Source organism: Tasmannia lanceolata, unplaced genomic scaffold, assembly GCF_043159265.1.
Source record: "Tasmannia lanceolata isolate RefF3 unplaced genomic scaffold, GAP_Taslan_0.1 ptg000003l, whole genome shotgun sequence".
Classification (NCBI taxonomy): Eukaryota; Viridiplantae; Streptophyta; class Magnoliopsida; order Canellales; family Winteraceae; genus Tasmannia; species Tasmannia lanceolata.
The window spans coordinates 78126-88469 of record NW_027518680.1 but is presented as its reverse complement, the minus strand read 5'-3'; the positions used below and the strand labels follow the sequence as shown (position 1 = coordinate 88469).

General features: G+C 36.4%; 1 protein-coding gene across 2 annotated transcripts in view; it reads left to right on the top strand.

The window, feature by feature from the left end:
- Positions 1-5720: 5720 nt before the first annotated feature.
- Positions 5721-10344, top strand: part of OCP3 (overexpressor of cationic peroxidase 3) — a 30683-nt gene continuing 26059 nt past the window's right edge. The window contains exon 1 of one of the 2 annotated variants that reach the window (XM_077370252.1): positions 5721-6008. In XM_077370252.1, coding sequence (XP_077226367.1) covers positions 5799-6008 — 210 coding nt within the window. In that variant the 5' untranslated portion in view covers positions 5721-5798. Of the gene's footprint in view, positions 6015-10344 lie in introns of both variants that reach the window. The other variant, XM_077370250.1, reaches the window with a different exon arrangement.

Genomic DNA, 10344 nt, shown 5'->3' with positions numbered 1-10344 from the left:
TTAACGCCAATTTCTTCTCCACTCTAAACGTTTATTCTCTCCTCCTAATGGCTTCTCCGACTTCTACTTCAGATGTACTTCCTCACACTAATCCTACTTCAAATAATACTACAATTACTTCAGGGTCAAATTCGCATCATGTCTTCGAGATTTCTAACATAAAGTCGTTTGTAAACATTAATTTGGATCTAGAAAATTTTATCTTGAGGCAAACTATCTTTATCGCTATTCTTAACTGTCATAATGTTCTAGATCATGTAGATGGCTCTTCTTCTCCTCCTCCTATAACAATTCTCAACAATGATGGTTTATCTCTTAGTAATCTAGAATACCAACTTTGGAAGATAATAGATGATAGGGTTGTTTCTTGGCTTAATGCTAGCCTTTCTCCAGATGTTCTTAAACACATACTAAAACCATATAAGTCACTGACTGTACGTGAAACCTGGCTTGCTATTGAAAATCTCTTTCATGATCAAGCTAATGCACGATATTTGCAACTCAAAATTGACTTTCATGATCTTAAAAAGAAAAACAAAAAAATGGATATTTTTCTTCAAGAAATTAAAAATATTTCTGACTCTCTCTATGCAATAGGACATCCTTTAGAAGATGAAGACTTGGTAAATTTCACAAATCGCACTTCTATTCCAAACCGCAATTTTCCTTCCCCACCACAATATCCAATTCAAAATTTTCCTTCTCCACATGTATCAAATAATTATGATGGTATTCTTGGTCGTCCTCCTATCTTTCAAACCAAACTCGAATTTTGTCAAATATGTGGTAAGGCAAATCATACTACCTTAGAATGCCGGAATCACTTTAATCAAGCCTTTACTGCTGACCAACTACCACAATCTTTTGTGGCTATGAATCTTAACGAAATCTTCAACAACCATGGTACCCAGATACAGGCGCTACTTCGCATATGATGCCGTCAGAAGGTATCATCTCCCCCAAATATCCTTACTTCGGAAATGACCAAATTTATTTTGGAAATGGAAACTTGTTACCCATTTCACATATTGGTCATTCCACTCTTAAAACTCCTAATCATCAATTCAAGTTGAATGATGTTTTAGTAGTACCCAAAATTAAACAAAATCTCCTATCTGTTAAAATTTGCTAAGGATAATAATGTGTTTTTCGAATTTGATTCATCTAGTTTTTCTATCAAGGACATGATGACGAAGGAGCTTCTTCTTCGTTGCGCTAACGAAGACTCCTTATATCCAATTTCTCCGACGTTTGCTACGGTTGAACCTGTTCAAGAAGAAGCATATTCCGCTATTCGTATTTTAGAATCGATTTGGCACAATCGACTTTGTCATCCCGGATTAACTTCTTTTAATCATCTAGTTAGTTCTGTTTTAATGAATGAATGTAAAAAATGTACTTCTTATTTATGTTTAGCATGTGAACTTGGAAAGAGTACTCGTTTACCTTTCTCAACTTCTGTTAGTAAATCTTCAATGCCTCTTGAAATTATTCACTCAGATGTTTGGATGTCCCCTGATGTCCCTTGTTACTTCTTTTCAGGATTCAAATATTATGTCCTCTTTCTAGATGATTATTCCCGCTTTTCTTGGATTTTTCCTTGACACAGGAAATCCGAAGTTCTTCAAAAATTTATAATTTTTAAATAAAAAATGGAAAATCTTTTGGAGCACAAAATAAAGTTTCTGCAATGTGATGGCGGGGGTGAATATATCAACTCTAAATTTCATGATTTTTTAAACATTAATGGAATCCATCTTCGTATTTCTTCTCCTTACACACCCCAACAGAATGTAGCATCTGAGCATAAGCATCGAACATTATTAAATATGGTTCGATCTATGCTATTCCAAGCACACTTACCTCCTTCTTTTTGGGTTGAAGCTATTCTCACTGCTGTCCATGTCTCAGATATGTTACCTTCTTCTACTTTAAATTTTAATATTCCATATTCTATGTAATTTAATAAATTACCTAATTATAATTTTCTTAAAGTATTTGGATGTCTTTGTTTTCCAAATAAATCTTCTACAACTTCCCATAAATTGTCCCCACGTCCATCTCCCTGTGTTTTCATTGGATACGTTGAAAATTATCAAGCGTATAGATGCCTGGCTTTACTCACAAATAAAGTTTATATTTCTCGGCATGTAAGATTCTATGAAAATCACTTTCCTTATTTCACTTCTTCTATTTCTAATTATCCGTACCCACTAATCCCTACTTTTTCTAATTTTTCAAATCCTGCTATTTATTTTCCTGATTTTATTCCCCTTAATACATTAAATAACGAATTCTCTCTAGATAATACTTTTGGTTCGCCATCCAATACACCCACTTTGCAAAATCAAAATTCAAATTCCTATATTTTCTCCCCCATAATTCCACACAACCGTCTCACTACCCACGAAGTCTGCCAACCGAATTCTTCACCTTCGTTGCCACCTCAACCCTCAACCTTATCTTCAAAAAGACCCACACGTTTTTTCTCTCAAAACCATTCCCCACTTTCTCCTATATGTTCCATTTCAGTTCAAACTCTACACCCTTATCTCCAAATAACGACATTTTGAATCCCACTACACCTAACACACGTTCCTTTCAATTCCCTACTATCTCTAACTCTCATCCACGATCTGCCAACTCACCCACTCCTTTATCCACTCATCCACCACGATTTTCAAATTTTGTTTCTTTGCCACCCAATACGCTAACCAATAATTCCACCTTCTCACCCTTATCTCCACGTTCTCCCTCTACACGTCCTACTCTTGAACCGAATATTCCCATTTCGAATTCAATTTCGATAACTCCTAATGGCCAACAAGAATCTCTACAAAATATATCAACTGATTCCCCATCTATTCAATCTAACAAGCACCATATGACGACACGTTCAAAAGATGGCACAAGAAAACATCGAATTCTTGACTCTTTAATTTCTATTCAGGAAAATTCAACTTTCTCGGAACCATGTTCTTTTACTATTGCAAATAAAAACCCAAAATGGAAACAAGCCATGCCAGAAGAATATGATGTCTTGATTGCAAATCAAACTTGGGAACTCGTACCTTTGCCAATTCACAAAAATGCTATAGGGTCGAAGTGGGCCTACAAAATTAAACTTCACGCAGATGGTACTATACAGAGGTACAAAGCAAGATTAGTTGCTAAAGGTTACAATTAACAACCAGGAATTGACTATGATGAAACTTTTACTCCAGTTGTTAAACCAGCAACGATTCGAATCGTTTTATCCCTTGCCCTCTCAAACAATTGGTCTCTACGTCAACTTGACGTCAAAAATGCTTTTTTACATGGCGAGTTACAAGAACTATACATGGTCCAACCACAAGGATTTGTCCATCCTGCTTTTTCCTCACATGTCTGTAAACTTAAACGCGCTATATATGGATTAAAGCAAGCCCCACGAGCTTGGTTTCAACGCTTCACAAATTTTCTGAAAGAAAATGGTTTCAAGTGCAGCCAGTCAGACAATTCCATGTTTATTCTTCATAAACAAAATAGTATGGCCGTTCTTCTTCTATACGTCGATGATATCATTTTGACTGGTTCAGATGATTCTTTCTTAAATTCTATAATCAATACTCTTTAGTGTGAATTCACAATGTCAGATTTAGGAGATGTTCATTACTTTCTTGGTTTACATGCGACAAAATTATCAGATGGTTTATTTTTGGATCAAGAAAAATATGCTACTGCTCTTTTACAAAGAGCAAATATGGATAATTCCAAGTCAGTTGCTACACCAGTTGTTCAAAATCATCAATTATATGATGATTCCAGTACTTTGCTTCATGATCCTACTTCCTATAGGAGCATTGTTGGTGCCCTCCAATACCTCACTTTTACACGGCCCGATATATCTTTTGCAGTCAATCTTGTTTGCCAATACATGCATGCACCTAGAGAAAGTCATTTACAAGTTGTCAAACGTATTCTGCGATAACGTTAAAGGAACAGTGAATTATGGATTACGTTTATTTTCCTCTCCAATTGATTTGATTCAGGCGTTCTCCGATGCAAACTATGTTGGTTGTATTGATACCCGAAGATCTACAACAGGATTTTGTATCTTCTTGGGTAAAAAATTGATTTCATGGTCTGCAAAGAAACAACCTATTGTTTCACGATCAAGCACAAAATCAGAATATAGAGCTCTTGCATATGCTGTGGCAGATACTTGCTGGATAAAGTTTGTTCTTCGAGAACTTAACATTTTTATTCCCAAACCTATTATAGTCCTCCGTGACAATATTAGTGCAACTTATTTGATGGTGAATCCGGTTATGCATTCACGTACCAAACATGTAGACATCGCTTATCACTTTGTTCGTGAAAAAGTAGCCCGAGGCAAACTTGCAGTTTCCTACATTTCTACGGATAATCAACTTGCAGACATATTCACAAAAGGATTATCTTCATCACGTTTTAAGTTTGTTAGATCCAATTTGAATGTTTTTCCCAAAACAATTCAAATTGCGGGAGGGTAATAACATACATATATATATATATATATATATATATATATATATATATATATATATATATATATACATATTAATGTTTATGTAATATTGTCCAAATATAGGGGCACTTATGTACTTTTTGTATTTTCTATATAAAGAGCAACCGCACACGAACAGTCGTTTGGGTTGCAGATTATCTCAATCTTAAAATTCTTCAGGGTTCGGGTTGAACTCGACCCAAGTTGCACATATGCTTCCTTACTTCTACTAGTTCTATAAAGTAACCCCATAGTAACCATTTGGATCGTCAGAGGGGCTAGGGATCTGGCGAGAACCCGGCCAAAGACTCCCCAACAACAACAACAACAACAACAAGCCCATTCCTCCTAAAAATGACTGCTTATCCACTTCTTTTGTGTCTTTTCTACAAATAACTTCATTTTCAGGAAAAGACCAATGAGAGCGGGTGGAAGGTGATTGGAAATTGTAATTGGGATATTATAGTCTTCTCGCAACCCTCCCAGTCCGTTCCTTAAAGCCCATCGCTTTTTTAATAAGTGGGAAATCGAGCTATATTCGTACATAGGTGAGTGTAATTTTTAAAAAATAGAGTAGTGCCCACCTTGATCAAAGATCTAAACTGTTCAGTTGTTGTTAGGTCCCAAAGTAAATACATTGTCCCACAAAAAATCACCTCCAATGGATGACACTAATTCTTTGATTCATTGGACATTTTCTATATGGTATAGTTTATCAACGAATTAGAGGGTTAGGATCATCCAGTGGAGATGATTTGTAGGGCACAATGTAGAAACATCGGGACCCCAAAACTGAATGGTCTGGATATTCAAACAAGGTGGGCTTCATTGTATTTTCCAAAATATAGGCACACCCACACACACACTACGTAATACAACTCACCTATTATATGACACTACATACATCATATAACGCATGTTCTTTAAAAAATTCACTCGGGCCACTTGTTGGAAGATCCAAACCGTTGATTTGTTTTTTTTTGATGAGTCTAACGTAAATACCTCCATCTGATGATCCTAACCCTCATCTCGTAAAAATCTCTATGGTTCTAATAGTTATGATCATCTAATCTTAGGGAGATGATTTTTGAGTCAAGGCCTGTGATCCACTAAAGTAGAGGGGGGCCTAAGGAAGCAAAAATAGTGGGGAAATCAAATGAAGCAAAAATGGGGGTGAAAATGTCATTTCCACCTATCTGTTAGGACCGGATACTGAATCAAAGAGAAAGAAGAAGAGGGAGGGATAGATAATCTAATGAATGAAAAATAAATGGGGGTTGGTGCTCTTTCGTCTGCTCTGGGTTTTAGGGTTATATCATCAGCTCTTTACCATTCTCAAGGCAGAAGCGACAGCAAAGTGCGTCTCAAACCTTGTGTCTCTCTGCCCCCCCGTCTCACCGTATCATCTGCCTCCGTAGTCGCTTTCTCTCGCCGTACAGAAACCACCTCTTCAACAACATCATCAAACGCCGACAACAACGTAAATGTTCGATTTTGACACTTCTCTTCTTGTACTTCAGCCTGCTTCTTTCTTGTTCTTGTGTTGTTGATTTGGGTTGGAAATATCTCCTTTTTTTTTTTTTTTTTTAATCCTGAAAATTCTATATATATATATATATATATATATATATATATATATATATTTGAATGGTAGAAGATTTCATACCGAAAGGAGACCGAGATGGTCAGAACAAGCAGCTCAATGAAATAAAGATCAATAAGATACAAAAGAAACTTCACAATTCTTAGGAAAGATACGAAAACAATGAAGGAGGAAGTCGAAAAGTTCCAATTCCTCCCTCAACACGCCTTCCCGGGCTAACCTATCGGCTTCACCATTTGCCGATCTCTTAACATGAAGGAAGGAAGCATCCTATCTTCAATCTCTTCAAAGAATCTAGCAAATCTCCAAGGATAGTGATGGGAACCTTAAGCCATCTAATCACGTTAAGAGAGTCCCCTTCCACGATCACTTTATCCAAGTCTTTGTTCTTGTGGACCCCGATCGGAGGAGGCGGCGAGGAACGAGTCCACGTCGGTCATTTGGATCTCCACATGAAGGAGAGCTCTACCAGGGAACCTTCGAAATAAAGCGCCCTATGGCGATTTAAGAGATACCTCTTGATCCGGAGACAAAAGCCTCGGAACCAAGACATATCTAAAACAATGAAAGAGTTGACATCCATGGATAGGCCATGAAACCAAGAATATACTCTGTTTGCAATGGATCACCAGAAACAATTGGGTCCGTGTCTGATTACGAGTAGGGAAGGTGTTAGGCATTCTACTCGCCCGAGCGTACTCGGTCTCTTATGCCATTTATTTATTATTTTCGAAGAATTTTGGGTAAAAATATATGAAATGAGAACAGATATACCCGGGAAACGTCTACCTAAACATGCATGACCCGGGGATGGGTAAAAGAAAAATAAAACATTCAAATCCTAAAGAGAATTGATATCAGTGTCACCCGATATTGGATTAAATACTAGAATCCACCGTCTCTAAAAGAGGCAGAGAAGACTAGAGTTTATCTAATATCAAATAACTCTGCTATCTATCTCCACATATCCCATCTAATCTTAACTCATCACATCTAGTAAAGTGGTAAACATACGCATGCACATCTACAGCTAAGCAGATAATAGCATTGATAATGAGCAAATATGATAGGCTAGAATAAGGAGGAAACCAGTAAAAGAACTACAGTTAAACAGATAAGCAAAAATAATCAACAGCTAAGCAGTAAAGAGCTACAGCTAAACAGGTGATCAAGAGATAATAAACTAATAAGCAGTAAAGAGCTACAGCTAAACATGTGATCAAGAGATAAGAAACTAGGAAGCAGTAAAGAGCTACAGCTAAACATGTGAATAAACAAGTAAGCTATAACTAAACATGCAATAAAGCTATAAAAACAAGCAATGCTACTACTAAACACATAAAGCTGTGCAAGAAATAAAGGTAATCAGAGGAAAGAGGTAAACACACTATCATGTACCTATGCAGTAAACTAAAACCAATAACAGACCACAAACCCCTAAAACTCTAAAACAATAGAATAAAAAAAATGTGCAACAGTATTCACCTGGACTTGGATGGACTTGGATGACCAGCCATCCAAGCTGCCTACGTATCTAAGTCCCTTTTTGGAATTAAGGCTTACGTAGTTCTATGGCCTATTCTAAGCTATAATGCCTAGTTGTGCCTGTCATTTAAAAAAAAAAAAATGCCTAGTTGTGCCTAGACCACTAAATTAGACTCGACCTAAAGGATCGGACTGATTTTTAAAGCTTCTTGAATGCAATTATTTAGGTTAAAGTGAATTGTGAATTTTAAGACTTCCTATATGCCATAACTAATGCAAGTTAATCATAGACTAATGCAGGTGGTTCCTACATCCTATTTGCAAATATGCTGTATACTAGAAAAACAGATAGGCTCATTAAGTGAATCCTAAATCTAGCCATCAGTTGACTATGCATCAAGCTATATAGTCACAATGACCATTTAGGGGCTTCTAACTCTAGGACTCTCCTAACTATAGGATAAACTCCTAACTCTAAAACGAATACATACAAAACACTCGACACATCTAGGACAAACTCCTAACTCTAAAGGAAGATCTTTTTGAAAACATTTGCAAAATTTTGTTTGAAAGTGTTTGAATAGTTTCTTTTTTAAGGTTTGAAAAGTTTTATTTACAAAGTTTGACTGGATTAGGATAAAGATCCCAAGCTGCCTACGTACCTCGTGAGATAGGATCAAGCCAACGTAGTTCGGAAACAAACTTTCCTACTACGCTCCTAAAACTTTAAGACTTTTTCAAATGTTTTTGAATTTTTCAAAGTATATAAATGTTTTTGAGTTTTAAAATGTTCAAGTGTTTTTAGATTTTTTACAATATTAAAGTGTTTTTAGATTGTTTACAATGTTTTCACCCTTTTGGTCAAAGGCTAAAGGGAACACACAAAACAACACCCTGAGGCAAAACCTTAGGGCTAGAGGGGAAACCCTAAAACAAGTAAACTAGTGTCCCAAGGTAAAATGAAAATGATCCAAGATCCCAAGTAAGTAAAGGTTTAATAAGACTAAGCTAGTCTTTAACTAAGAGGAGTGACAACAACACTAAAGGACGAACTCTTAAGCTAAAGGACAAATTAAAAGTCTATAAGATGGACTCCCAAGCAACCTACTCTAAAGAGAGGGCAAATAAGTTAAAGACTCGCTAATAACGCTACCAAAATGGAGGCAAATAAGACATGACATGTCTCAAAACTTTATAAGGTGGGTACTAGTAAGTTTAAACATGACTAACGATCTATAAGAGGGGGGTAAATGAGACAAATAATGTCTTCTAATTTAAAGGGGTACAACTTCGAGTGGGTTTTATAAACAAGGCAAGGTTTGGTTCCTATAAGTAAACTCTCTACTAAAACCAAGGTACACTCCCTAAGAGGTAAGCTCTAAACAACAAGGCTTGTCTCCAAAGGAGAACTGCCTCATGAGACCAAATATGTCTCCTAGTAGGGCTCTAGATGACTCTTTCATTGCCCTTTGCAATGAATAAGCTACTAATGTTTAAAGGCATCTAAAAGACTAGGAAAGTCTCTAAAGAAAAGAGGAGAATGCTACTAAGACTAGGCGAGTCCCCTAAGGATGGGCTTGGGATGACTCCTTCATCACCCTGGCAATGAGAGAGGGGATAGGTAACTAAGATTAACTCTAGGGACTAAGTCCCCCTAATGAAGAGGAAAATGTAGGAAGTTCATCTAAACTACCCTATTGTGATAACAACATTACAACATTACAACATGTGAAATGCATTTGTTCATTTGTGCATTCATCTTATTGATAGTGAGGTGATCACATAGTTACCGGATTCGCCATCCGCCCTTCGATTCACGATCCGGGGTCACATGATCCCAAACATGGTTCACTAGTGACCTGGATCGCCAAAAATGACGAACCGCAGCGACCCGCAGGAGAGAAAGAGAGAGTTGCATATAGACTAAGAGAGAGATGGAGAGAGAGAGGGAGAGAGCTACAAACTTCATATATTTTGGGTTGAATTGAAACTAGAGCTTTATTTTTGAAAAAAATATGTAGGGCAGACATGAAGTTTTTTTACTTTTTTATTAAATGGATGTAGTATGGACTATAGAAGGATATTCATATATTCCAATGGGAACTTTCTTTTTGAAAAAATATGTATGACATACATGAGGTTATTATATTTTGTGTATTAAATGTATGTAGAGTTTACTATGGAATGACATTCTTGTATATATGTATGCCCTCATCGTACTGCGTACCGGGCTACCATCGTACCCCGTACCACGTACTGGAACGAACCGCGTTCCAGGTAATATTGGGTGATCACAATAAACAACCAACATAGTATAGCCTTACAATACATACTCATGGGTACAGAACCTAAAAATGAACACCGATTATCATATGAATAGAACTTACATTTCCAAAAATATTCACACATTAAAACTTCCTCCCATGAAATCAGATCAACATAGCAGTTTTAACAGAATCATTTGACATTATAAGATGAGAGCTACACACTACTATTGTCTGAGAAATAAAATGGGTGGAATACCTGCTTATCTTAAAACCCTTTTAAAAAGGAACAACACCAAATTATTATTATATTTGAGATTATTCTAAACAAAAGAGTGAACCTGATACAAGTAAGAAATCAGAACAAACCAACTCATGTTGCATAAGTAAATATTAGCAATACTGCCCCTATTTAAATATCAACACCCTAGCATGTCATTTTCCCAAAACATTGCAACTCTAAG